Below are 25,300 nucleotides of genomic sequence, written 5' to 3' on the forward strand. Positions count from 1 at the left end.
TAAACCAGCGCCGAGTTAGATGTATTACGAGGGGTGTCTGCATAGAGAAAGTAAGAAAGTGGGTAAATATATTTTTATAAGTTTAAGTTTATTAATTTCATTGTCTAAATATATTTTTGTTACCTATGCTAATTTTAATGTTTTTTTTTTGTAGGACAAGATGGTATCTCTTATAAACACTACTGCGGATCCATTTGATGAATCATCTGTCAACGATGCTCAAATATTTTCTCAAGTTCTTAGATCACGTTCCGAATATTTGAGGGAATTAGGAAGTTGCGTGAAGCCATCCTCAACATCGTCATCCTCTTCTAAAGTCAGATCAAATGACGACAAGACTAAGAAGTTAAAGGAAACTACACTCAAGATAGAATGATTGAGGTCGAAGGAAAAAGTGTTGCTGACCCGATTAGATCAAGCAGCTGATTTAGAGGCAATATTAGAAGAGATGCTACAATTAAATAACCAAAAAATGTTTAAACAATTCCAGTCAATGATGTCCCAAAACCCTATGCCACCACTACCACCACAATCATAATTCATTTAATTTTTTTAATTGCTTTTATTTATGATGTTTGTAAACATTTGAACAATTGATGTATAGAGATTACAATTTGTATTAATATGTTCTTTTTAATTAAATTTCATTTTATTTGATCAATACCGTTCGAACTTTAAATAACCCGTTCGAATGGTAAATTATCATTTATACATACATTCGAACAAAAACATATTCATTTGAACAAAAAAAAATCCATTCGAACGTATCGAGAAATACAATCCGTGTATTCGTTTGAACAATTAAATATTCATTCGAATAATGTTACTTTTCAAAACTCCGTTCGAACATAAGATTTCCATAATAGATTATCTGTTCGAACAGTTAATATTTTTGTTCGAACAAAAGTCACTTAAAATGTGTTGATTCGAACGGCCTTAGTCAGATATAGTTATTAGTTCGAATGAACATTTCATGTTGTTTGAGCAGAAATTTTTTTATTCGAACTTGATTCTGAGATAATATTTTGTTGTCTAAAAAAAAAAATTCCATTCGAACGATTTTGACTGGTTCCACCCAATTTCATCCATAAAAGTACTTTTTTTTAGAAGAAAATCAATTTTTGTTTTCGAAAAGTTTCTGAGACAGACTTTCTGAGACAAAATAGAGACAAAAATTTTTCATTTCCAAAAACTTCTAGGGACGAAATTCGGATTACCAATTCTCTTGTAGTGTATATAATCATTAGATTATATACAACTTTTCTAAAATTTTAAACAAAACATAAAAAATAATTTAACGTTTTCAAATTCTAAAATAAAAATAATATTAAGAAATTATATTCTAAGCCCCTTAACTTTATAATTTTTATCTAACTTTTTTTTCTCTTTTCTCAAAATCCCATAAAAATCTTAAGTCAAATCATTTCAACTATTCACAAATTATCTCTATATTGTTTACAGATTTCTCATCTCATCTTATTTTATTCAGGTAATCAAATAAGACCTAGAGTATTTTTCAAATATATGTATAAAAATATAAAGTCCAAAAATAACATATCAAAAATACCAAAAGTTTCTTCTACATGCGATCGAAGCTGGCCTCCATGATCATGAGCGTGGTGAACCTAATCTGCAAGTAATTTGGTGACTCATGCACATTGCATGCAATGACTCCCCTTTTATCGTTTGAACTCTATATAAATTGACCTAGCTAATACCCTCAAAAATTAATTAAACGTATCGTCTAAAAAACGACCTAGCTAGCTAGTTTTTGAAAGATCAAAACGATCGACCAGGTGATCATGGCAGCCCTGAAGTCCCTTGTCTCTCTCAGCTCTAAAGTTGCAGTACTGCTCGTCCTGCTCATGGCACTTGGTGTGCAGACCCAGATAGTTCAGGCGCAGACCTGCGCGGCTTCGCTCAACAACCTTAACATGTGCACACCCTTTGTTCTGCCAGGTGCCGCTAATACCAGTCCTAGTCCTGCGTGCTGTGGTGCACTCCAAGCAGTGCCGAATGACTGCCTTTGCAGCACTCTCCGGATCGTTGCGCGTCTTCCCGCTCAATGCAATCTCCCTTCCCGCTCTTGTGGTAATTCTAGCTGCAGCCAATTCATGAATTCTTTTCCGGAGAATGCTTTTAATTGAATAGTGATATTTTATACGTACTTTTCTTGATTGATTTTAAGGGCTATTTATACGAAGTACGTACTTTGAGTGTGGTGCTCATGTTTCTCTTACTAAAATGGCTGACTTCACGATGTCCTAACAATTTTTTTTTTTTCCTTTTTTCCAATGTATATGCAGGTGTGAATTAAAGAATGAACTGTGCTCGGGACTCGTCAATGAATAATGTTGAAGCTTAATGATTTTGCCTCTGTTTTATATTTTTTTTTTTTTGGTTTACTTTTTCCTCAGTAATATCACCTGACATGGGAATAATGATCAATCAGAATTATGGGAATCAGACGAGAATTAAGTACGTACTTCGTGTTTAAATGAAATAAGGATGTTATATATCAGTCAGAGCTTTGTATATATATACACGTAATGCCAGAAACAAAAACAAACGAGAAAACGACAAAGCCTCATGCATCATTAATATTGAATCAAATATAAAGAGAGACAGAAAGAAAGACAATTTAAACTGATAAAAATTGGGCGCGCGGTATGGACTTCCACAAGTACTTTGGACTGGATCGACAGGAAACGAAATTTTTAAATTAAAAATTCATTTGAATTTTAAGTGATCATGATCTATAAATAATAAAAAAATAATAATAAATTGTTAGTAAATAATAATTAAATTACTTCACTTATCAAATACAGCCTAAGAGAATATTAATTTGGCCGGTCTCGTTTGTTTTCGCGACTAAAAATCAAAATTTTGAAAACTTCTCAAAGTTTTCGTACTGTCAAAAGTTTTACAAAAACAAACACACATTTTGATCTACCAGTTTTCATCTTAAAAGATTTCAAGTTTCTTCTCAGGTTTTCATCTCAAAAGATCTCAAGTTTCTTCTCAAGTTTTCATCTCAAAAGATCTCAAGTTTTCATCTAAAAAAAATTACACCATTAGTAAATAAATAAATAAAGGAAGTAGCCAAAAAAAAAAAGACAAAATGGTTAAAAAAACAGGAAGTAGAAAAAAAATCACTATTAGTAAATAAATAAACAAAGGAAGCAGCAAAAAAAAAAAATGGCCAAATGGTTAAAAAAAGAAAGCAGCAAAAAAAAAAAATCACCATTGGTAAATAAATAAACAAAATAAGCAGAAAACAAAAGAACAAAAAAAAATTTGACCAAATGGTTAATAAAAAAGGAAGCAGCAAAAAAAAAAAAAGCATCATTGGTAAATAAATAAACAAATGAAGCAATAAAAAAAAAGACCAAATGGTTCTCTCAGTTAAAAAAAAAAAAGAATCAGCGAAAAAAAATACATCATTGGTAAATAAATAAACAAATGAAGTAGCAAAAAAATAAAGAAGTAGAAAATTAAAAATAAAAATTGCAGCATTGGTAAATAAATAAAATATTATAAAAAGTACTACAAGTACTTGTGGGTCCCATCATATTACTAACTATAACAAAGTTAAACTAATTTCATCTCACCTCTAAAAAAAACACATATTTCATTTAATCTCATCTTATCTCATCTCATCTCAATATATCTCAAAAATTTTTATCTCATCTCATCTCTAAAAACAAACACATATTTCATCTAATCTCATCTTATCTCATCTCATCTCAACATATCTCAAAAGATTTTATCTTATCTCATCTCTGAAAACAAACGAGGCCGGAGAGCTATATATGATCCTCGACTGCAACCGCATGTAATAACTTAGATCCTTTTAACTCTATTGACTTTCAGATTACAATAGTGGTTTTTCCTATTTATTGAAAGTTTTTCGATCTTATGAAAATAATTTGTATGAGTTTCTCTCTGTACCTTGAGAAACTTCTATATTATATTTTTTATGTGATAAATTTATATATTCTTAAAGATTATTACAATGATAAAAAATAAATAAATATATTATAGTGAAGCTTTTTTTTTTCCTTAACTATGGTGAAGCCAATTGAAGGTGAACATATTAGTATTGTATTATTAGAGAGTAAAATTAATGGTTTTCTATTATGAGTAATGTTAGGGACAAGCATAAAATGCACAAGCAAACAAGCCTTGGATATTTCTTTTGTAAAAAAGTCGATTACACTAATTAAAAAAATTATAAAAAAAAAAAAAGAGAGGAATTTTTCACACATTTTCATGATGGGTTCATTTTTTTTTTTTTATATATCTTCTATATATAAAAAGTGTGTATGAAACGGAAATTCTTGTTTTTCTGTCTATTTTACTTGTTTTCCGTTAAATCACCATTAAGTCCCGCTTCTATCTGTTTATATTCTATTATAATAGAAAAACATTATAACAGAGAGAGGGAGAGGGAGAGAGAGCCTGCAAAAGAAACTCAAGGGCCTCGAATGAGACTTCTTCATCTATAGCCGTCACTTCAACTCCACGGTGTTGAATCTCAGCCATCAAATGCCGACTCTCGAGAGCACTAATGCTACCTATTGCACCTCCAGCGGCATGGCTGCGATCTCCTTTGTTCTCCTCCATCTCGTCAGCAATGAGGACCACATCGTTGCCTCCACATATCACAATGCATTCACTTTCTCCTCCTCCTCCTTCTCTTTCACTCTAATACCAATTTCGATTGATGTTTTTGCCACCCACTCTTTTCCGTTATTTGCTTCCCTGTCCCATGCCATCCTGACAGCTTTCGTCGTTGATTTTTATTGTTTGCCGAGACTTGGACTTGGTCACGTTGGAGCTAGGGTTTGGTCTGATTGTGGATTTTGGGAGTTATGGAACCTCGCGTTGGGAACAAGTTTTGGCTCGGCTGGAAGATCGTTAGTGCATCGTTCGGAGAGATCTATCTCTATCTGTAAATTTCATTTCTATTTTTTTGGGGACCATGGTGATCTCGCTGGCTCGGCGTCGACGTCGTGGTAAAATGAAGAATAGAGGAAAGAAACAAAATAAAATGAAGAAGAAGAAGAAGAGAAGCAGCAACCGCACGGATTGAAGGGGATGAAAACTGAAATAGAAAGGAGGTGGAGAAGCAACGAGCGTAGGTGAAAGAAGGAGAAGAGAAGAAGAAGGCCTAGGGGTTGGACTAAACGATGCCGTTTGGAGGGATTTAGTGGGTTGGGTTGAAGGCTTACGAGTTGGGCTGGGACCGAATGGGCTGGATCCAAAAGAAAAATGAAACACACTCCAATAGGCCCACTCCGAAAATAAAAAGAGTAAAGAAAAAAAGATACAACAAAAATAAATAAATAAGAGCTAAATAAAAATACTATAAAACTCGATATTAATAAACTAAAATAATTAAAATCCAACATTAAACTAATGTAAAGTAAACAGGAATTTAAATGCAAAATAATAATTAATACCAAGAAAGTACATCAAAATAAATTTGATTTCACATTTTTTATATCTGTAATGTGGTGTATAGTAGTGATCTCTTAAAAATATATTAGTTTGGAATAATTGAAATAGTTTGGTAAGTAAGAGAAATAAATCTCATAATTTGTATTAATTTACCATATTTTGAATTTTTTGCATTTATATTTTTTACTTTTCTATTGATCATACACAAGCATTAAATTCATATTATATAGGAGCATTTGTTATATTTTAAAAACATTGTAATAACAAACTTCACAAAGAGGTGATTCAACTTGGTGTATTAATTAATTTTTTTATAAAAAATAAAACTAGACAAACGTGCTTTACACGTTGCTCCGACCTAGTATATATATAAAAGACTTGCATAAAACTTGTAAATTTGAAACTTGTATATATTATTATTCTTCTATTATATATACCATAAGCTCTTCTCTATTATCTATAAATGCACCCACATTTATTTAGAAAACTCTATAGGCAGTTGATTTTGTGTACCCTTTGATGCACGAATCTACTTGGCGTGTACGGAAAAAAACTCAAATGAAACGTTTCTGTCAAGGAAAAATATAGTTGTAAGCATAATTGTGTACTAATCTGTGCACCAATATGATATGATTGGTCAAAAAGGCAATTTGATTGAAAATAATGTTAATTTAAATTTTAAGTATGAATAAATCAGTATTGATACACAAATTAATGCGCGACTATATTTGTATATAGCAAAACTCTTCTGTCAAAGAGAGAATGGCGTTTTGGGGTGATGGCTTGGATTTAAAAATTAAGAGATTAAATTCCAAAATACACCCGGCTTTTTCCCATGAACTAGGAATAATTACCATCAAAATACCATACCAAAAAATGATGAGAAAAATGAGGGTATTTTGCATCAGATTCATCACAAATTGAGACGAAAAAAAATAAAAATAAAAATTCTACTAGTTGTCGAGAGGATCTGGCCAACTGGGTTTTGTTCTCCACGAATTGGTTGTCATTTATGCCATTGAAATACTTTTGAACTAGATCGTTCTTACTGCTTTCTTCACCATTCCACCGTCATGGCTATTGACCTTCATGACCTTTGCTATTCCATTCTCATAAGCCAAAAATTAAAATAATAATAATAATAATAAAAAAAAAAAAAAAAAACATTACTTGGAGAGATCGAAGACCTACATGTATATATAAAAGCTATCAAAAAATTATCTTTATGCTAAAAACCTGATGACTTGATAGTATATGACTTTTTTTAAATAGAAAACTTGAGTTTGAAACCTCCCACTCCTTTTATATAAAAAAAAATTGGCTTTTACTTCAACTCCACAGCTGAAAACACATGATCTACTTATTAAAAGGAAATCCCCTAACTTCCTTGCTACAATTTTGGCAGGTCTTCTCTCTCTCCTTATCTGCTTTTAGATTCTTTGCTCCCATCTTCTTCTTCTTTAATTATTATTATTATTATTTATTAAAAAAAACCATAGACTTCTGCCACATCAGTAGTGGAGTATGCATTTCATCCACAAAGTCTAATGCTAATTTATTAGAAAGGGCTTTGCTAGACGCAGTCGGCATGCAGTCGGCTGTACGGAATAAATAAAAAAAAATTATAAAAATATTTTTTTTCATAGTTGTACAGAATGAATAAAAAAAGTTATAAAAATAATTTTTTTTATATTAATTCATTTTTTTCAAAACGACTGCACGCCGACTGCACAAATCATTTCTCTATTAGAAAATGATATGAATCCCGTTAAGAGCTCCCGCTCCCTTTTTTTTAATTTCTTTTTACTTATTAATTAAGAAATTATTTTTTAATAATATTGTATTAAAAAAAGATATTTAAAAGTATTTAAAAAATGATGTAAACAAAAAACAAAACAAAAAAAAAAAAAAAACTCAAAATGCAAAAACGGGAGCTCGCTAGCACCACGCTAATTTATTTAATAATTATACTTAATTCTTTCATCACTTTGAAATTACACAAATCCCCCCAAAGTTCCAAATTTCGAGGGACTTCCCATTTGAGAGACTTCCTTTTTCCGTGAACGAATTCATCAATGGAATCCGAATTCCTATCTTACCTCGAAAGGCCCCACCCTCTCTCTCTCCAGCGATGAAGAACGCAGGACTCCCGTAATCCAAAAACCTCTCTGCTCAAACCCTATCTACAGGTACAACGCCTCAGGTACTCTCTGCCTCTCTCCGAGCGTGATTTCAAACATTTTGTATGCACTTGTTTAAATCAACTTGCCTCATAAACTGGTATGCTTTCTGTGAATTTACGTTTGGTGTTCACGCGAGTGCGTTATATATGGAAAATTTGCCCAAATTGAGCTGCTGAAGTGTAGCGCTTTGAGAAGTTTTTGAAAATTTGTGCTCCAGTACCAAAATAATGAACTGTTTGAATTTTATAACCCGAGTTTTTATGTTTCTCGATTGACGAAGTCTTTGGTTTTGTAAGCAAAAGCAAGGAGACTGCATTTGGAGTTGGAGGTCCCTCCCAATAAGTTTTGGATCGAATGTGTATTTTTCTAGCGCCCTAAATTGACAGAAATGAGTGAAAGCAAGAATTATTAGTTACATAGAAAATTCCAGTTAAAAAATTTTACTTTTGCTTTCTTGGTGAGGCCACATCTCTACTAGGACTGTGAACGACTAATCTTTGTCTGCATGGACCTTACCCATTTTGGACTTCAGCACGCATAAGGATGTGATTTACTTATACAATTAACAGTGGTATTGTCAGTGGAGGGCAGTTTCATGGGGCAGTAAATTTACTTAAGAGAGTATATGTGCATATATAATGAGTATGATAAGCAAAAACTGACCATTTCGTTTCGAAAGAATCACAAACTCTTCAAATATTGTTTCTTATCACACCTCGCTTTGCTACTTTAACTTTAGATTCCAATTGAAGAATTAAGAACTGAACCAAGCTAAACCTATCTTAAAAGCATATATGCACTTATAAAGTCAATTTGAAGCTATAACAACGTAAAATATTTATATTAAAAAATCATCACTGATTCACTACTGCTAGATTATTTTTTTGATCGGTCACTACTGCTAGATTATTTATAATGGAGAAGACTCAAATGCAAGAGAAAGTCTCAAAAATCTTCTTCTATTTGTGTATGCTGTTTACCTGCATTTATGTGAATTCCTTGTTACATATAATTTTGGCTGAGACCCAAATTTTAGGCATCTTATTCTGCATCTTCCTGTCGGATGGATTCTCTTAACACACCAATAATTTTATGGTCCATCTATCTCAGCATTAAAACCATTGTGGATGGAGATATGTAATCGATTAATTTTCTTTTCCACAGAGAACTTTTACATATTTATTTCTCCTTTTCAATTTTTATTTTTATTTTTTTTTTATTTTTTCATTTTTTATGTTCCACTCTTGCGAAGGTCAATGGATACAGATGATGGTTCAAGTAGTCCTCTCAAAGAGAACATGGATATGACACTTCAAGCATCAAGTAACTTGGACTTGAATGTGGAGCAGGACTGTCGCAGCCCGAAATTTATGCATAGTAATGGCATTCAGTCCAATCTTTACTTAAAGGATGGAGCCAGTAAAGATGCAGTACTTAAAATCGGTACAGAATTTGAATCAGATGAACATGCATACAAATTCTACAACAAGTATGCCAGATTAGTAGGTTTCAGCATTAGGAAAGACTGGGTAAATAGGAGCAAGGTACATGGTCAGGTGGTATCTAGGAAGTTCACTTGCTCTAAAGAGGGTTACCGGAGGAAGGACAAAAGAGACATTAATGTGAAGAAACACCGAAAGGAAACTAGAACTGGTTGCTTGGCACATATGATTATTACTCGTCAACCTGATGGTAAATACCAGGTTACACATCTTGAAGAACAACATAATCATGACAACGTATGCCCAACTAATGCTCAAACCCTGTCATTGCAAAGAGAATTTAGTTGTTCTCCTGAGACTGAAGCTGGCTCTGCAGCTAATTTGGAATCATGCTCAATGTCAACATTTGAATTGATGACTAGACAACTTGAAGTCCGGGAATCCCTTGATGTTCTTGCCCTTGATTCTGAAAATTATCTTCAATCTGAAAGATTAAGAGATATTAAGGAGGGAGAGGCAGGACGTTTGTTGCATTATTTTCAAAGGCAGCACTTTGAAAATCCATCATTCTTTTACGCAATACAGCTTGATATTGATGACAAGGTAACCAATATATTTTGGGCTGATGATAACATGGTACTGGACTATGACCATTTCAGCGATGTGATCTGTTTAGACACAACTTCCAAATCAAACAAAGACTTTCCCCCATTTGTACAGTTTATAGGAGTAAATCATCACAGACAAGTCTTGATTTTTGCAGCTGCACTTTTATATGATGACACTGTCGATTCTTTTAAGTGGCTATTACAAACTTTCATAGAAGCAATGTCTGGGAAGAAGCCAAAGGCTATTCTCACAGATCAAGATGCAGCAATTATTGAAGCAATCAATTCAGTCTTACCAGAAACAAGCCATCGTATATGTGTATGGCAGATGTATCACAATGCTCTCAAACACCTTAGCAGCCTTTTAGTAAAAGATGTGGATTCCTTTGCCAAAGATTTAAAGAGCTGTATTTATGACCACAAGGATGAGGAAGATTTCGTTTGTGGCTGGGAGTCTATGCTGGAAAAATATGGTCTTCAGCAGAATGAGTGGTTAAGATGGATGTTCAGAGAAAGAGAGAAATGGGCTGTGGTATATGGTAGGAATACTTTTTTCATTGACGTGAATGGCTTACATCTGGGTGAGTGTTTATTTAATGACTTGGGGACTTGCTTGAACTCGGACCTTGATATTATTATTTTCATAAAATATTTTGAAAGGGTAGTAGATAAGCAACGTTGCAAAGAAACTGAAGCTAATGATGAAATGAGCAGATGCATGCCAAGACTAATGGGAAATGTGGTTTTATTAAAGCATGCCAGTGGTGTTTACACTCCAAGGGCATTCGAAGTACTTCAGAGGGAATATGAGAAGTGTTTAAATGTTGTTGTTAACAGGTGCAGTCAGAATGGGTCACTGATTGAGTATAAAGTGAAGAAATTTGGACAAGCTCGAGAACACACTGTTACCTTCAATTCTTCTGACTCTACTGTCGTTTGCAGTTGTATGAAGTTTGAATATGTTGGGTTTCCATGTAGCCATGCACTGAAAGTACTTGATCATCAGAATATAAAGATTATCCCATCCCGTTATATCTTGAAGAGATGGACAAAAGACGGAAGGTCTGGAATCGTGAAAGATTGTGATAATTTTACCATCGAAGATAATCCGAAGTTGGTTGTCGCAAGCCGCTACAGAAGTTTGTGCCACAGAATGCTTAAGTTGTCAGCCAGGGCTTCTGAGTCCGAGGGAGCATTTCAATTTGTTGCCAGACAACTTGATGAGTTGATGGAAGGGGTGGAGAAAATTTTGACCTTAAGACCTGAGGATGCTCAAGTTATCACCTCAAGTAGCACAGGTGCAAATGCCTCTGAAAGTGAACATGCAGAGATTTTTCTGGATAGAAATGCAATTGATGATCAGAATGAGAACAGAGTAAAAGGACCAAAAGAAAAGGTGAGTGGTAATTCCGATAGAGGTCCACTAGTCAATGTGAATGGAAAACTTTCTCATACCAAAGGAGTTCAGAATATAGAAGCATCTCCACAGGATATTGTAACCTGCATTTCAAGTCCCTCAAGGGCATATATTTCACCTCAAGCCACCACAACAAATACCATTATGCAGGTGATACTTTGCTTTATCCTTATTTCCTGGCACATAATGCGGATATTTGTGTGGCTTCGATTTTTCATTGTGTAAGACTGATTGAATGTTTACCCTTGGAAATTGAATTACACAGGGTATGTACAATTTTGAAGCAAATCAGGTGGTTCAGTGCATGTACCAGCAATCTAATCTGGTCATGGACCAGCAACCCAATCCTGACATATATCAACCACCTAACATCTTCTCTAACCAACATGATTTACCTGGCCAATCTCAACTATTACAGGTAGTTATTTATCCCCACTTGCATTTTAGTTGGGTTTTGAAGTAATTCTCATACGTGACCTATACATATATATTGTCATGTAGGAACCTCTAATCCATAACCCATACCACGAGTCTGTCTCAAGCGCCAGTCAATTGAGGCAGGTAAGTAAAGTTTTGAATAATATTCATCAAATTTGGCAACAGTTTTCGCTTTTGGAAGAAGACATCATTTTCATACTAATTAGTTTTCTTCGTGTTATTGACAATAGGCAATGGATCTTGATGTCCAACATGCACATTCATCTTCGTTCTTACTTTATGACGAGAGATACAGAGCTTCCAGCAACTATCTTGGGCCCAAGTGAAAAATATGGGAAGTTATACTTCTCTCATCATTGTCTGTCGTGTTCTGTACAGTATCAAATATAGTTTCATCACATGACTCTGTCAACCTCAAAGGATATAAAGGCAGCTTTACTTCACAAACCAAAATATATTGTATTTTGCTCCGTTCCTTTTTTCTTGGCTTATTCCTTTTTCCAATTTTATTTATTTTCTTATTTCCTACGAAGTTAATAATTTTATTCGTGGATCTCTCTCATCACTGTATGTTGCCTTTTTCTTCTCAATTTCTTTTTCCTTTTCTCAGTAACATCGATAAAATCCTAGAAGCAAAGAGAGGGAAAATAAATGCCAGTGACGGGAAGATTTCCCTTGGTTCCAACTACAAATTGCATTGGTTAGGAGATTGGGAAGATCGAGGAATTACGGTGACTCTCACAAAAGAAAGCTAGTGTTTGGAACTTTGGGTGATTTGCTTAACGTCATGGCGCACAGATTTGAATCATTTGATCTCAAGGGAAATGGGATTGACTGCCTTAGCCCTTCATTGTTAAGCGGTCGACAATGCGCCTCAAGTTCATGGCTGCGGTGAGCTTTTGTGCAACGGCCGCGCTGCTGCTCACTAGATACGAAGCATCGCCGCAACCTGCTGCAGAAAGCCCTGATGCACGTCGGAGAGATTTTGAGACAAAATTAAAAATAAAAAATAAAAAAGAAGAAGAAGAAATAATTAAGCCCTAGTCCAACAAGAAAAAAGGATATAATTCAATTTCCCAACATGGTATAGAATTTAAAATATCTCGCATTAGGAAAACGTCAATCTGCGTAGAGTCCACATCGTACATAAATATTTGAAAATCATAGCGCACCTGCTGTTTGCATAGTCCTCGAAACATCCGTCATAAAAACAAAATAATGCTAAAAATAAACAAAAATTTTATTTATAATCAATTTTACGTATTCTATTAATATAATTGATTATATTATTTTTTTAATATAAAATAACTATTTTAACCAATCATAACAGGTGAATGCATTAAAAACATGCAAAAGTAATTATATATTGTAAAATTCACAAATAAATACCTGGAGGTAAAAGAAAGTGATTTCTCCTATCAAAAAATACAAAACAAAATAAGATTTCTCAGCTAAAAGAATGAAAATTATTTTGATATGGGTTAAGTATAACCTGTCTTAAAAAAATTAGTGATAACATATGTATACTATATGTAATGTTTTTATAATTGTGTTTCAAGTGAAAAAAGATTATACAAATTTGAATTTTAAAAAAAAAAAGAATTAATATTTTCAACGCATTGACACTGTCAGTATCGTTGCAAGAGCAATTTCATCGGCTTTTCTATGTTGCAATTTTTTGTAAAACAATTAACAATATGTTATAATAAGACTTCCATTCGATTACGTAAAATCAATATAAAATAGTTAAAGTGCTTCTCTATATTTAATATATACTATTCGTCTATGTAAATATTTTTTATTATTTATTTCTTTGTCCTAGTCTTTCTAAATATTTCTCACATTTACACTTTTATTTATAAAATATAAAAAATTATAATATTATAAGAACATTTTAATAATAGAGAGATATTGTACTCGCATTAATATGAAAAAATATTGAAAAATCTGAGAATATTATAAATTTAATGATAGTTAGAAAAATATATGAAATAAATAAATAAAGAATGATGAATGAATATTTAACTGATATAGAAAACGAATAAATGAGTTTTTTTCTTTTAAAAAAATTAAAGAATACATAAATTGATTTATAATATATTCGTAGAAGTCGCTAGTTAAATAACAAAATACAAAAATAATTAGAAATGCTCTTAAATTTAGCTGACTAATCGAAGTGGCGGTGGAAAAGAGTGTGCGTGTCTCGGAAAACACTCAACCGCGCGTCTGTCTGCCGACCTCCTCAAATAATCTTGCCCCTCTCTTTCTGTGCGTCTCACTCTGTCCCTGTGACTACTAACTATGAGTACAAAATCCCGAGTCTCGGTGACTACATTGGCTACTTCCCAAGTTCCGAGTTCCAACACTCCCATGCCTTCTTTCTCCCTTCGTTATTTTAGGCCTCTGTTCCAACTTCCCACACAAGCCATGCTCTCCCCATACGCTCATTCCCACCTCTAAATCCAATACCAAATCCGAATGGGCTTTCTCCGACGACTCTTTGGCTTCGGCACCAGAAAGCATAACAAACCGAAGTCGGCCAAAGAAAAAAAGAAGCGGTACTTCAACATCGGATCACTAGTTCCCGCCAACACCCATACGACGCCTCCTCGACACATCGACTCTCCTTATGCCACCGACTTGGACGCCAGTAAGCGCGCCATAGCCGTTGCGGCCGCCACCGCGGCTGTGGCGGAAGCGGCGCTGGCTGCGGCCCATGCTGCGGCCGAGGTGGTCAGGCTAACTAACACCAGTACCAGCGCAGGCGGTACATCCTCGGCGCTTGTCGGCAGCTCCTACCGTCGGTGGACGGATGACTTGGCGGCCGTTAGGATACAGTCCGCTTTCCGTGGTTATCTGGTTAGTCGTTTGCTTCTTTGTTTTGTTTTGATTTAATTTAATTTTTTCTAGAATTCCCTCCTTTGAAAAAGAGATTGGTTTCAGTTTTCCTACCTAATTCTCTAATTCGCCAAACACGGGGTCGGGAAATATTTTTGAAGCTTCATTCGCATTGGAGGGGAGAAAATATATTTGAAAAACAGACAATAAAAGAAGAATAAAATTAAGACGAAGGAAAACTTCGCATGTGGGCAAAAGTTTGGCCATGCGTCATTTCGCTGTCAGACAATTGACATTAGAAGAGAACCGATTCCTGCCTATCCAGAGTGTGTTTCGTCCTTCGGAGAAAGTTCAAATTACAGTGAATTGTCCGTGTAGCCTTTCTCGCACGTGAGTGTATGTTCCTTCCTGTTATTTTCTTCTCGACCACAAAGGAGTAGATGCTTCACATTCTCATGTTAAAGAAAAGTCAAAAAAAAAAAAAAAAAAATCGCATTAAAAAGTATAGATGTTTTAGTAGGTTTAAATTTTTATGTGTGCGTACAGGCTGGTTCCGTTCATGGAATGGCATGTCTGTTACTTTAGAAAAGGTTATCCCATCACATCACGTCAAATCCAGCTCGGCTGATGTGCCTCTTTGGGTCTGCTACTTGGCTTTCTTAAAAAAGAAATGAAACCAATGCTATGATTCCTCTGTTTTTCTTTTGGAATATCATCTTCATTGGCGATGCTTTGTATTGAGCCCTGAATTCAAAGTTCAAATCTTTGCCTAACTAGTTGTTGGATTTTGTGAACTATGAGTATTCATTAAATTTTAAAAAAAAGTTGGTCGGAACTAAAGGAATCACCGTCAAACTTTTCCCGGTTTTGTTATCATGTCTTTACGTTTATTTTAATACGGCCACCACACACATAAGTCGTAGCTTTACTAATTATTTACTCTCTTTTTGGAGTTTTTGGTAGCTTTACCAATTGTTTTTTCCGACTCGAAAGAGTCTTGGTAGCTACTGCTCAAATATTAGGTGCCCTCAGTATAAATGACTTAGGTCCCTGAATTTTTTGGTGCTACTCTTATGGCGTTGAACCACAAATTGAGCTACTATTTCCTACAAGATTCTTCACCCTACTAATGCTTGTACCAGATTCGCATGTAAATTTAAGAGGGCGTAGTGTTGTGGATGATCTCTCTCACTAAAAATAAAGAGTGAAAACTTCCAAAGTCAGAAGCGATGGTGGGATGGGAGAACAGAAACTTGAAAGGAAATTCTTATCCCCAGTGAATTATTTTTACCCTTAGGTTTTGGATTTTTCTGATTAGTATTAAAACGTAGCAGTGGATAGCTGATTTTAATTGTTTTGCATTTGAAGGGAAGGAGGGCACTCAGGGCACTGAAAGCACTGGTGAAACTTCAAGCATTGGTGAGAGGACACATGGTGAGAAAGCAAACTGCCGACATGCTGAGGCGTATGCAAACATTGGTCCGAGTGCAAGCTCGAGCGCGTGCAAGTCGGACACACTCGCTAGAATCGTTGCATTCTATCAGCAATTCCTCCCTCTCGCGGCACCCTGTAAGTAAAATTTTCTTCTCCTTTCACAATGACACATGGCATGTTGCAACTATTTTTTGACAAGTCCAATTCAATTAAGACTCTTTTCACTAATATGCGGATTATAAGGGGGAGCTTTTGGGAAGATACTGAGGACAAAGCTGTGCCCCTAGTCAACAATAAAGCACAAGTTATGCTTGTGCAGTTAAAAATGCCTCAGAAGTCTAGGTTATAGTTGATCAAATAAACTTCTCTGTGATTTGTAAAAGTTCCTCAGTGCAAGATCACTTGCTGGCACATGCTCATGCCAAAGTTGAGCACAAATCCTTACTTCAACATGATGATGTTAATGAAAGTAATGCTTCATTTTCTGTAGTTCTGTCACCCACCTGTAAGGAATTGTGGAATCACTAGTAAATTGAGAATTATTGATTTCTATGTGCTTTAAGATGATGATCATTTCTATTGCATATGCCTGCAGGTCCCTGGAGCTCATAGCATTAATGATCACTCACTTCGTGCATATAGTACCAAATTTGATAGCTCCTCAATCTTAAAGGTATTTACTTGATTGGTTGTATGGCATCCTCTGAAGACTTCTGATGCTGTCCCATTAAGTGTGACTTAAAATAGAAATTTCAAGATATTGACTACAAATTGCCATTAGTTTGCTTTCTGTGAGTTGGAATTTCTGAGAATCGGCAAAGTTTTTATGTTCTGAGTCCCTATAGATTGCTATTTTTGCCTTTTTCTCGATCTCGGTAAGGACAAAAGAGAAGGAAGAAAATATCATTACATGGCTCGAGGGCAAGGAATAAACAAATTTATATTTGAAGGATTTCTACCTTTGAACTTTGTTGAGTTTTTTCTCAAGGAAAAGTTGAAACATGATCTTTGAATTGATGCAGTAGTTATAAAATTGTCTTGTCCAGATTCAGTTTATACTCTTGAATTTGCTTTTGAATGATCATATGGGTACCTATCAAAAATTAATTGCACTCTTATGTTTCCACACACACAGAGATGTGGTTTGAATTCAAACTTCAGGGACATCATTGACCTAGAGAAAGCACATGGTGATTCAAACTGGTTAAACCGTTGGATGGAGGAAAGTTTATGGAACGACCGTCGAGACATGTCACTAAGAAATGGGCATGGTGATGATGAGAAAATTGACAAGATTCTTGAAGTGGATACTTGGAAGCCCCGTTTGAACTCCCAACAAAGTAACAGAACCTTTCAGGCACCACAGCATGTTTTTGCTTACGATTCAAACAAGGAAAGGTTTATGAGTTATGAATCTCCATCAAAACACTCAACAAAAGCTCCAAACCCAGTTCCCATTCAGGCTACTTTATCTTCCAAGGAATTTTCGTCACTGAGCTCTCTAAAAATAGAAGATGAAGCAGCAATAAAGACTGCTGAGAACAGCCCACAAGTGTATTCTGCATCATCAAGGCCTGGAAGTAGTGCCAGAAGAGGTGCATTCTCGCCCACAAGGAGTGAGCGTGCATGGGGCTTTTATAGTGGATACTCTGGTCACCCGAACTACATGGCTAACACAGAATCATCTCGGGCCAAGGTTAGGTCACAGAGTGCCCCAAGGCAAAGGCTTGAGTTTGAAAATTTTGGTTCAACCAGGAGGTCTGCTCAGGGGTTTCGGGATGCAGGGATTTTTTCCCAACAAGCTGACTACAGGAACAAAGCTTACCCAGCCTCTAGCGGCTTAAATAGACTTGGGAGTTCTAATTTACGGTGATGCTGCGTGTTTCATAATTTTTGTGTGCAGTCTGTGGCAACAATAACTATAGTTGTAATTATTTGATCGTGAGTGTTATATCTGTCCTAGCACAATTAAACTTGCTGGACGTTGAATGTTGTTAATTTTATGTTGAAACGTAATCTTAGCTGCTTCTCTTTGTATATTTTCTGATCTCAGTGATCTGTGTAATGCCTTGTGCTTTTTTTATGTAAATTTTTCTTCTAGAAATGCAACCCTACTTGGAGGCATTTAGCATGTTCCAGGCTCCTTAAGATTTTAATTCTGAGTTCTAGTGCTGATTGGTTCATAGCACTTGGATGACTCCACCACTTTCCATTTCTGCCATGAGTTTTTCACATAAATATTTGTGATATCATTGTTGCTTTAAGACCAACTCAATGTTGTTTTTATTAAGGTTACAACTTACTTCAAATACCCTATTTTCACTTGGTTACTTATTTGAGTTCTTTTTTGAAGTATGAGGAAAGTGTGTCCTTGTTACATAAGTAATATGGTATATTTTTCAGCTAGGCCTAATAATTGTAGATATAAATAATTTTAATACTCATCCATCAAAAAAAGGAACTGAAGAGTACGAGCCAAAAAGCCAGCCTCGTGTATGAAGGTTCGGCAGCTTTAATTTCAACCATGTTCTCCAGTGTAGGGAGCAGGTTATGGGATTGAAAGATGTCTTCGTAGAATGACCATTCTAATTCCTAAAGAGAACTTTCTACCTTTCTTATGTTGGTGTATGATTATTACAATTGGCTTATTTTCGGCTGAAAAGAAGAGATTAAGAAAATAGATCATTGTCAGGCTGACTGGCAATGATATTTGGATTCAATCCACTATGCATGAGGGGAAGGGGCAAGATTCAACTCTACTCAGTTGAGTGTGGAAGGTTTCAGAGACAAGTATTTGAAAGCGCCAGTGGTTTTAAACATATCTTGGAGAGAAGTTCAAACCAGTAACACTGATCTACTCTTGTAGATTGTAGTGTTTTGCATATGGCAGCTAAACATCCTCGAGGAGACATCTCTTTCCTACATTTGCTATGCCAATTTTTTATTCTTCTTAATGTTAAGGTCCCATCTCCATGAATTTGCCGTCTGCAATGTGCAATCAGAGGGGTTCCACCACACCGCGGTGCATGTGTTCTAGTTGGAATACAATCAACGTCGATTTGTAATCTAGAGTTACACATGCTTGATTTTTGCAGTTTTAATCCAACTTGCATTGTACCCCTCTCTGATTTCACCAAAGTTTAGATACTCTCACTCGGTTACTTTCGGTGGTCCTATATGTTTATGTGGGTAACTGCCCCCTTTGGTTTGTCCTGAATAGGTAAACAAAGCGACAAGAAATTGCATTCCATTAAAAGACAACATCTTGAACTATTTCTAATGTCCGGATGGAAACAAATGCAACTTTGGATACTCACCACAAGCCATACAGTTAAAATTGATGATCTGACTGCTTATGAGAGCGATGTAGAAAGAGAATTCAGGGGCGGCCCACAACAGCAAAACATTGATTGATGGTGAATATCTTCTCTCTTTCGCTGCTTCTGACTCAAGTGTTGGCCCCTAGCAATTATAAACAAGGTAGCTTTGACTGTAGTGGTTGCATCACGTGAAATCATTACTTTATAAGTCAGGTGACCTCAAACGTGATCTGATAATGGTGAAAACTAAAAGCATGATTGCTTGTATGTCCCCAAATCATTTCATTTGGTAAATTACAATGAATGGAATCGCTATACTTGAGAACTGTTCTCCATCATTTCTTCAAAGAAACATTTGAGTTGGTTTTATACACAGAAATACGACAGTGATCATGTTACGCAGTGTGACTGGGGGCAGGCAGGCAGGCACCAAATTATAACTAAACTTGAACCGAGTTATTTTAGGGTTAAGCATTTTGCATAGTTACTCGAATCTTGTATAATTATGTGTTTGAATTAGAACATCTGGGTTAATGAATCAAAGCAATTGATTCATCTTGAACAAGTTTGATTATTTAGCAGCTAAAAATACCATGGATTTGTACCTGATATTGCTATGTCAACTGTGATGGGCAACGAACTTTATGGAGCATCCATTGATACCCTCAAAGCACAAAAAAAAAAAAAAAAAAAAGTGATTTTTATGTGTTTAAGAGTAATATGGATCAGTAGGCAAGCAATACTGACCATATAAAATCCACAAACTTGTATAAGCATTACCTAGATCTAGGTACAATCATCACTTATTTGTATCGTTAACAGACAACATGAATACAAACCCTCCTCTCCTCCTCTATGCAGCTGAAGACAGCCTTCTTATTTGATCTCTCTTCCGTATCTTCTACAATCCAACTTCATTTCTTGTAACCCCAAATCAAGATATGCTGCATTATCCATTTAAGAAGCGTTAGAAACTCTGCAACAATAATACATAAAACGCTAGTGGTACAAAACTCCTTTTCTTCATGTCAAAAGATTGAAGAGTTGGATGGGACCCATCAATGTTGGACAGACTGTGAGTGCATATCTGTTCGGTGACACACTGACAGTGAATGTGGAGAGAGAGAGAGAGAGAGAGAGAGAGAGAGAGAGAGAGAGAGAGAGAGAGAGAGAGAATTACAAGCTACAATCAGTATCTGGGTCGATTGTGAAGCCCAAAGAGGCCCCACAAAGGCCCGGCAAGGTAGCAATAGCAGTGGCATTGGGATTGAAGGTGGTAATGAGGTCCATCATGCATCCACATATTACTCTTCGATCATCGGCAGAGTCCGCAATGGCGTTGAGGGCCATCATGGCATCACAGCATGGTGATCCAGGAAAGGGATCAGGTGTACCGTACGTGACGAATGGATGGCAAGCTGAGACGAATGCTCTCACTGTTGAGCACTCATTTGCAGCAGATACTGATATGGCCAAAGATACCAACATCGATATTCCGAAGATCCTTGTTGCTTTTTGTCTATCCATTTTATAGAATCCCATCCCCTTCTACTACTTCTATAAATTTTTTACTTCAACTAGCTGAGAATCCCCGTACATAGAATTCTTCTTATATCAGGGAAAATGTTGGGTTGGTGTACAATGCAGAGTGTGTGCCAGCTGTTCATCAGGTTTGTGTGAAAATTTTATTTGGCCCCGGTTAATTGGTAGTTTACAGGAGTGCTGATTCTAGAAAAACAATTACAAAAATTTACCGTATAAACTGTCATTCATTAGATCAACTTTGTAATAAAAAGAACTTTCGTATCATATTACTTGCAAGAATTTTTCTCAAACTGCAAAATGGTGTGTGGAGTGGTTGGTTATGGTCTCCGTTTCCAATCTAGTCGATTCCAATCTTATAGTTTCTCCAAAATTTTCTGTATATGTTCGTCTGTTTCTTCAGGATCTCCTCAACTTATATCCTTCTTCTTAAAGGCATGTTATCCAAGTCATGAGTCGGTTGCCTATCAGCACTCAGAAACCAGTGGGAAAGTTAAGCATGTGCTAAAAAAATGGCATATCATTCTTGCAGGAAGCATTTTCACTTATATGACATAATATCCTCACAAACATTGAGAAGTTGGTAGTTTTATTCTGCTGGCCAAAAGGAAGGAACATATAGTCAAATCTATTTCTCCGGGTACAAATTGTTTCACTAAATTGTATTGGGCTAGCTGTGAAATCTTTGCTTTCTACTCCACAAATCATGAAGACAGATAATTTTCATTGTCCCAGGTTTGGATCAATACTACTAATACATATGTTGTAACCCTATTCTCTCTTAATGTCATGAAATATCGAAAATCTTCATATATAGGGGATCCAATCCACAAAAAGGTCAAAAGATGTTAAACCAAACAAGAAGATACAACAAAGAATGGCTGCACATACAGATAACTCTTTAACTCTATAAACAGGTGCACAATCCAAGCATATATGTTCAGAGCAAAAGCGTACATAACATGTACTCACTGAGGCCCAGAGGTGCCATGAATTAGATAATAGACATAGTGGAAATAGCTGTCTATAAAACAACAGTGCATTTACATATTTAAGAAGAAAATAGATCCTAAAGAAGAGGAGGGGAGGCCCAGCAAGGTATGTTACTTTTCACCGCAGTTCCATCTAGAGGTGGGGACGCAGGTCACGTAGTGACACCAGTGGCAATGATCATTCCCATTCTCTCCTCGGAAAAGCATCACCAATGCAACTATAAACCTGCAACATTTTTGTTACATGGAGGGAATAACGTGTCAAATTTGATAGTTTGGTGTGAAAATTGGAGTGGGCAGTGTATTTTCTCCAAAATAAAGGAACTTGTTATTTGGTAAGTGGGAATATAAATGGAATGACTTCTCTCTATCTGATCTCCTAATGCCACCAAATATAAAAACATTCCGTGGCTCAAAACATCAATATTCTAATTCAATGAGATGATTAGCTTCTAACTGTTATGGTCTAAACCTTATCAATTCACAAATTCTTCTCTTTTTTTCTCTCTAAATAGAAAGTATTAGAATAGTAACTTACCCAACAATTAGCATAGCAAGGGAAATGAGCCAAAATGCATATTGGTAAGACTTGTATTTGGATTTGACACGAATTCCAGCAGGAAGATTCTGAGGCTCTGACCACCCGTATTGAGGACGGGGAAACAAAACAAAGCCAAGGAAGAAACCCACCAGAAACCCACCGATGTGTGCATAATTATCAACATGTGGCAAAATTCCAATGCCAAGGTTGATGACAATGATGACCAGAAGTGTGATCAGCGCCGCAGCCTGTTGAAGACCATAGGGAGAGAGATCAATTAGCAAGAGAAACTCTCAACATAATTACATGAACGAAGATTCATAGCCATTACCCCCTTCGAAGATAAGTTTAAATCTATGCCAGTAACACATTGAAATTAAAATGATGACTAAAATAGACTTAATATATAACCAGCTGAGTAAGATACAGAACCAACCTTGTTGGTATAGATGGTCCAGTTTGTAAAAAGTTCAGAAAGCATCGCTCCAAGAAGCCCAAAAAGGCCACCGGAGGCACCAACAGAAATGTTTCTGATAAATAAAGAAGAAAGTATGCTCCCACCAAAACCTGACAACAAGTAAACTACTCCAATCCGAGCTGCCAATTCCAAAAACAAAAAAATAATAATATTAGTAATCATTAGATGATTAGGAAAGTCTTGAAAAAAAAAAAAAAAAAAAGAGCAAATGAGCAACATACCAAACCCAAACTGTTGTTCTAGGCGTATACCAATGAAGACCAGGCTCAACATGTTCGCAGCCAGATGAATAACACCAGCATGCAACCAGACGCAAGTGACAAGTCTCCATCCTTGATGCTTCTGGACAACCTTGCTCCACTCAAGTGCCCCCAACTTCTCTAATCTTCAAGAAAGAAAAATGAAAAAAAAACAAAAAAAAAAGCTTCAGCTCAAGTTGCTCAACCAATTTGTTCACAAACGAAGGACATCAAATAATTAAAGACTTCTGTATTTTGATCAGAAATTCTCTCTAATGTAACCAAAACTTCATCCGTGGTTCTTTTGAAGATAGAAACTCTCAAACAAGCTATTTCTATCAGAAATCCATCAATTATGACCAAACTTCCTGCACCCCCCACAAAGGACACGTTCCATTCTTCACTTTAAACTGTCAAGATGGACGACAAAGCTGAGATTTTAACTCACGTTGTCCTTAATAAGAACCTCACGCTACATCCAAGCAAACCCAGTTCCCGAAAAATCACACACCCAGAAGCCCACCAATATGCCGGCCCGATCAATCCTAACAGAGAAAATTCTCCAAAACTCAATTCTTTGATGAAAGAACTATTTCACCTCATTTAACCAATTTTCACCTACGCGACAACTGGTCAATAAAAAGAGTACCAAATTGCAACCCACCGGAGATATTGCATTAAACCCGGTCAGATCTAACCAAATTTTTATCTCAAAGAAATTGATGGGTAAATAAGAAGTAACACATATCATTTTAATTACGGAGCAATCCAAATAACCAACTTTTGCAAGTTAAAAAACATATCATTTTAATAAATAAAAAAAGAGCAGAAATTCTGTCATAGGTTTAAAGTATCTGAAGCAGAACTCATCATAGAACTTCACCTCAAACTATGCGCAATTCCAACCGCATCCCCCACCCCCAACCACTAAATTTGATCGCACATACAAGAGTACCATGTTTCTACCAGGATAGCAAACTCAAGTAAAAACAAAAAATAACCAGAAAAACAGAAAAGTGTGACAAAGAATAAATCACATCATCACAGTCATATCCAGAAGATAAAGTAGGATGTTGTCAGAAACTACTACCTAGAGCACATTATCATAATCATACCCAGAAACTAAAGCAGGATGTTTTCAGAAACTACTCCCTGGATCACATCATCACACTCATACGCAGAAACTCAAGTATGATGTTTTTCAGAAACTATTCCTTACGTTGCAGAAGAGGGTCCAAATAAAGGATTTCCCTTGATAGGTTCAAAGGAGAAGCGCCCAAGAAACCTTGCCACACACTTCCCCTGCAGCCCATTATTGTGCTTGGGACAATTGTTCACGTGCATGACAGCAAGGAACATAGCTACGTTCGCTACCACGACCAAAGGGATCAGCCAGGGGGTCCATGGGGTCTCCGAGTCATCTCCCGTATAGAAATCAGAAGAGACCGGGTAGGTTCTGTAGTTTGATCTGCTTTTCACTTCCCCTGTTCCTCCTCCTCCTCCTCCTCCTCCTCCTCCTTCTCCTCGTCCCCTGTTTTCAAGATCTTCACCACGCATTGTCTCTCTCTCACTCTACAAATTGTGTTACTCTCTCTAAAATTCTGCGTCAGGAGTGCGGGTTTGAGAATATTGAAGGAGTGGATTGAGTTGCTGTAGGGTTTAAATGGAGTGGGAGATGTGAGCAAGTGGTGAGCAATTTCAGGTTTCTAACTGTAATAGTAGCAGGGGAAGCTGTGTACCAGTACCTATTTAGTGCAGAGGTAACCGCAACAATATTCATGGCGCATCCAATGATGCTTTCCCACGTCGGATGGTGACATGAGACATTGCCGCAGGAAGAGCTCTGTCAGTCGACAGTGAAGTTTTTTGGTTGACGTGGCCGCCGTAGGTTGGGTTGGCATGTTTTCCGAACGTGGTGGCTTGGGACTGTCGATTGCTGCTTCTTCTCTACGCCGTGTCTCGCTTTTACAATTACGTGGGCTCTTCCACTAACCGACCTGAGCTAAACTGAACTGAGCTAAACGGCATTAATGATATGCCGTTTTCGTGAACAATATGGAACCTAATTCTATTCTCAAGGAATAATAACACGCTTTTCAACTATTATTTGGAAAGTCCTCTACAAATTTTGGACACGATAGGATGGCTCTCAGCTGTTCCATTGCTTTACAGAGAGTAAAGGAATCGCAATTACGATAAGCCGATGGAGAGCATCAGATTTGCTATATATTTCTTGGTGCCCTTCGGTGTACTAAAATACCTACGTATTCCTCTTTTTCTTATTAAGAACAATAGCATTACGTATACCCTTACCCATAAATTGATGTCATCTCACCAAACCCTTTTCTCCATTTCTATTGGAGAC

At 36.1% G+C, this 25,300-nt stretch overlaps 5 protein-coding genes across 7 annotated transcripts; 3 read left to right on the top strand and 2 right to left on the bottom strand.

Annotated features, from left to right (window-relative positions):
* The first annotated feature begins 1,739 nt into the window (after positions 1-1,739).
* LOC122302460 (stamen-specific protein FIL1-like) lies at positions 1,740-2,521 on the top strand. The gene is made up of 2 exons (XM_043113742.1): positions 1,740-2,091; positions 2,307-2,521. Exons 1-2 carry the CDS (start codon positions 1,803-1,805, stop codon positions 2,315-2,317), a joined length of 300 nt encoding a protein of 99 aa, XP_042969676.1. The 5' UTR covers positions 1,740-1,802; the 3' UTR covers positions 2,318-2,521.
* Positions 2,522-7,461: 4,940 nt separating this feature from the next.
* On the top strand, positions 7,462-12,116 carry LOC122303208 (protein FAR1-RELATED SEQUENCE 5-like). Of its 3 annotated transcripts, none has more exons than XM_043114853.1 (5): positions 7,462-7,666; positions 8,899-11,263; positions 11,379-11,531; positions 11,615-11,674; positions 11,782-12,116. In XM_043114853.1, the coding sequence occupies exons 2-5, from the start codon at positions 8,903-8,905 to the stop codon at positions 11,875-11,877; spliced, it is 2,670 nt and encodes an 889-aa protein (XP_042970787.1). In that variant the 5' UTR covers positions 7,462-7,666; positions 8,899-8,902; the 3' UTR covers positions 11,878-12,116. The 3 variants fall into 3 exon arrangements, with proteins under 3 accessions (XP_042970787.1, XP_042970785.1, XP_042970786.1); XM_043114851.1 differs by having other exon boundaries at positions 11,615-11,670; XM_043114852.1 differs by having other exon boundaries at positions 7,462-7,652; positions 11,615-11,670.
* A 1,647-nt stretch (positions 12,117-13,763) lies between these two features.
* LOC122303209 (protein IQ-DOMAIN 23-like) lies at positions 13,764-17,954 on the top strand. The gene is made up of 4 exons (XM_043114854.1): positions 13,764-14,410; positions 15,758-15,958; positions 16,419-16,496; positions 16,959-17,954. Exons 1-4 carry the CDS (start codon positions 14,030-14,032, stop codon positions 17,694-17,696), a joined length of 1,398 nt encoding a protein of 465 aa, XP_042970788.1. The 5' UTR covers positions 13,764-14,029; the 3' UTR covers positions 17,697-17,954.
* Positions 17,955-19,948: 1,994 nt separating this feature from the next.
* LOC122303595 (putative non-specific lipid-transfer protein 14) lies at positions 19,949-21,412 on the bottom strand. The gene is made up of 2 exons (XM_043115434.1): positions 20,324-21,412; positions 19,949-20,087 (listed from the first exon to the last, which is right to left on the bottom strand). The coding sequence occupies exons 1-2, from the start codon at positions 20,683-20,685 to the stop codon at positions 20,078-20,080; spliced, it is 372 nt and encodes a 123-aa protein (XP_042971368.1). The 5' UTR covers positions 20,686-21,412; the 3' UTR covers positions 19,949-20,077.
* Positions 21,413-21,573: 161 nt separating this feature from the next.
* Positions 21,574-24,877, bottom strand: LOC122303594 (RHOMBOID-like protein 2). Its single transcript, XM_043115433.1, has 5 exons — positions 24,155-24,877; positions 22,918-23,081; positions 22,655-22,815; positions 22,216-22,466; positions 21,574-21,903 (listed from the first exon to the last, which is right to left on the bottom strand). The coding sequence occupies exons 1-5, from the start codon at positions 24,490-24,492 to the stop codon at positions 21,789-21,791; spliced, it is 1,029 nt and encodes a 342-aa protein (XP_042971367.1). The 5' UTR covers positions 24,493-24,877; the 3' UTR covers positions 21,574-21,788.
* Positions 24,878-25,300: the final 423 nt, after the last annotated feature.

This window comes from Carya illinoinensis, chromosome 3 (assembly GCF_018687715.1).
Source record: "Carya illinoinensis cultivar Pawnee chromosome 3, C.illinoinensisPawnee_v1, whole genome shotgun sequence".
Taxonomy (NCBI): domain Eukaryota; kingdom Viridiplantae; phylum Streptophyta; class Magnoliopsida; order Fagales; family Juglandaceae; genus Carya; species Carya illinoinensis.

Excerpts from the sequence above, each read along its gene's own strand:
- LOC122302460 (XM_043113742.1), top strand. The coding sequence starts at position 1,803 with ATGGCAGCCCTGAAGTCCCTTGTCTCTCTCAGCTCTAAAGTTGCAGTA.
- LOC122303208 (XM_043114851.1), top strand. The coding sequence starts at position 8,903 with ATGGATACAGATGATGGTTCAAGTAGTCCTCTCAAAGAGAACATGGAT. Across the intron at positions 11,264-11,378 it reads CAACAAATACCATTATGCAG|GGTATGTACAATTTTGAAGC; the intron begins GTGATACTTTGC and ends TGAATTACACAG. Across the intron at positions 11,532-11,614 it reads GCCAATCTCAACTATTACAG|GAACCTCTAATCCATAACCC; the intron begins GTAGTTATTTAT and ends ATTGTCATGTAG.
- LOC122303209 (XM_043114854.1), top strand. The coding sequence starts at position 14,030 with ATGGGCTTTCTCCGACGACTCTTTGGCTTCGGCACCAGAAAGCATAAC. Across the intron at positions 14,411-15,757 it reads CCGCTTTCCGTGGTTATCTG|GGAAGGAGGGCACTCAGGGC; the intron begins GTTAGTCGTTTG and ends TTGCATTTGAAG. Across the intron at positions 16,497-16,958 it reads ATAGCTCCTCAATCTTAAAG|AGATGTGGTTTGAATTCAAA; the intron begins GTATTTACTTGA and ends CCACACACACAG.
- LOC122303595 (XM_043115434.1), bottom strand. The coding sequence starts at position 20,685 with ATGGGATTCTATAAAATGGATAGACAAAAAGCAACAAGGATCTTCGGA.
- LOC122303594 (XM_043115433.1), bottom strand. The coding sequence starts at position 24,492 with ATGCGTGGTGAAGATCTTGAAAACAGGGGACGAGGAGAAGGAGGAGGA. Across the intron at positions 23,082-24,154 it reads TTTGGACCCTCTTCTGCAAC|ATTAGAGAAGTTGGGGGCAC; the intron begins GTAAGGAATAGT and ends TCTTTCTTGAAG. Across the intron at positions 21,904-22,215 it reads CTTGCTATGCTAATTGTTGG|GTTTATAGTTGCATTGGTGA; the intron begins GTAAGTTACTAT and ends AAAATGTTGCAG.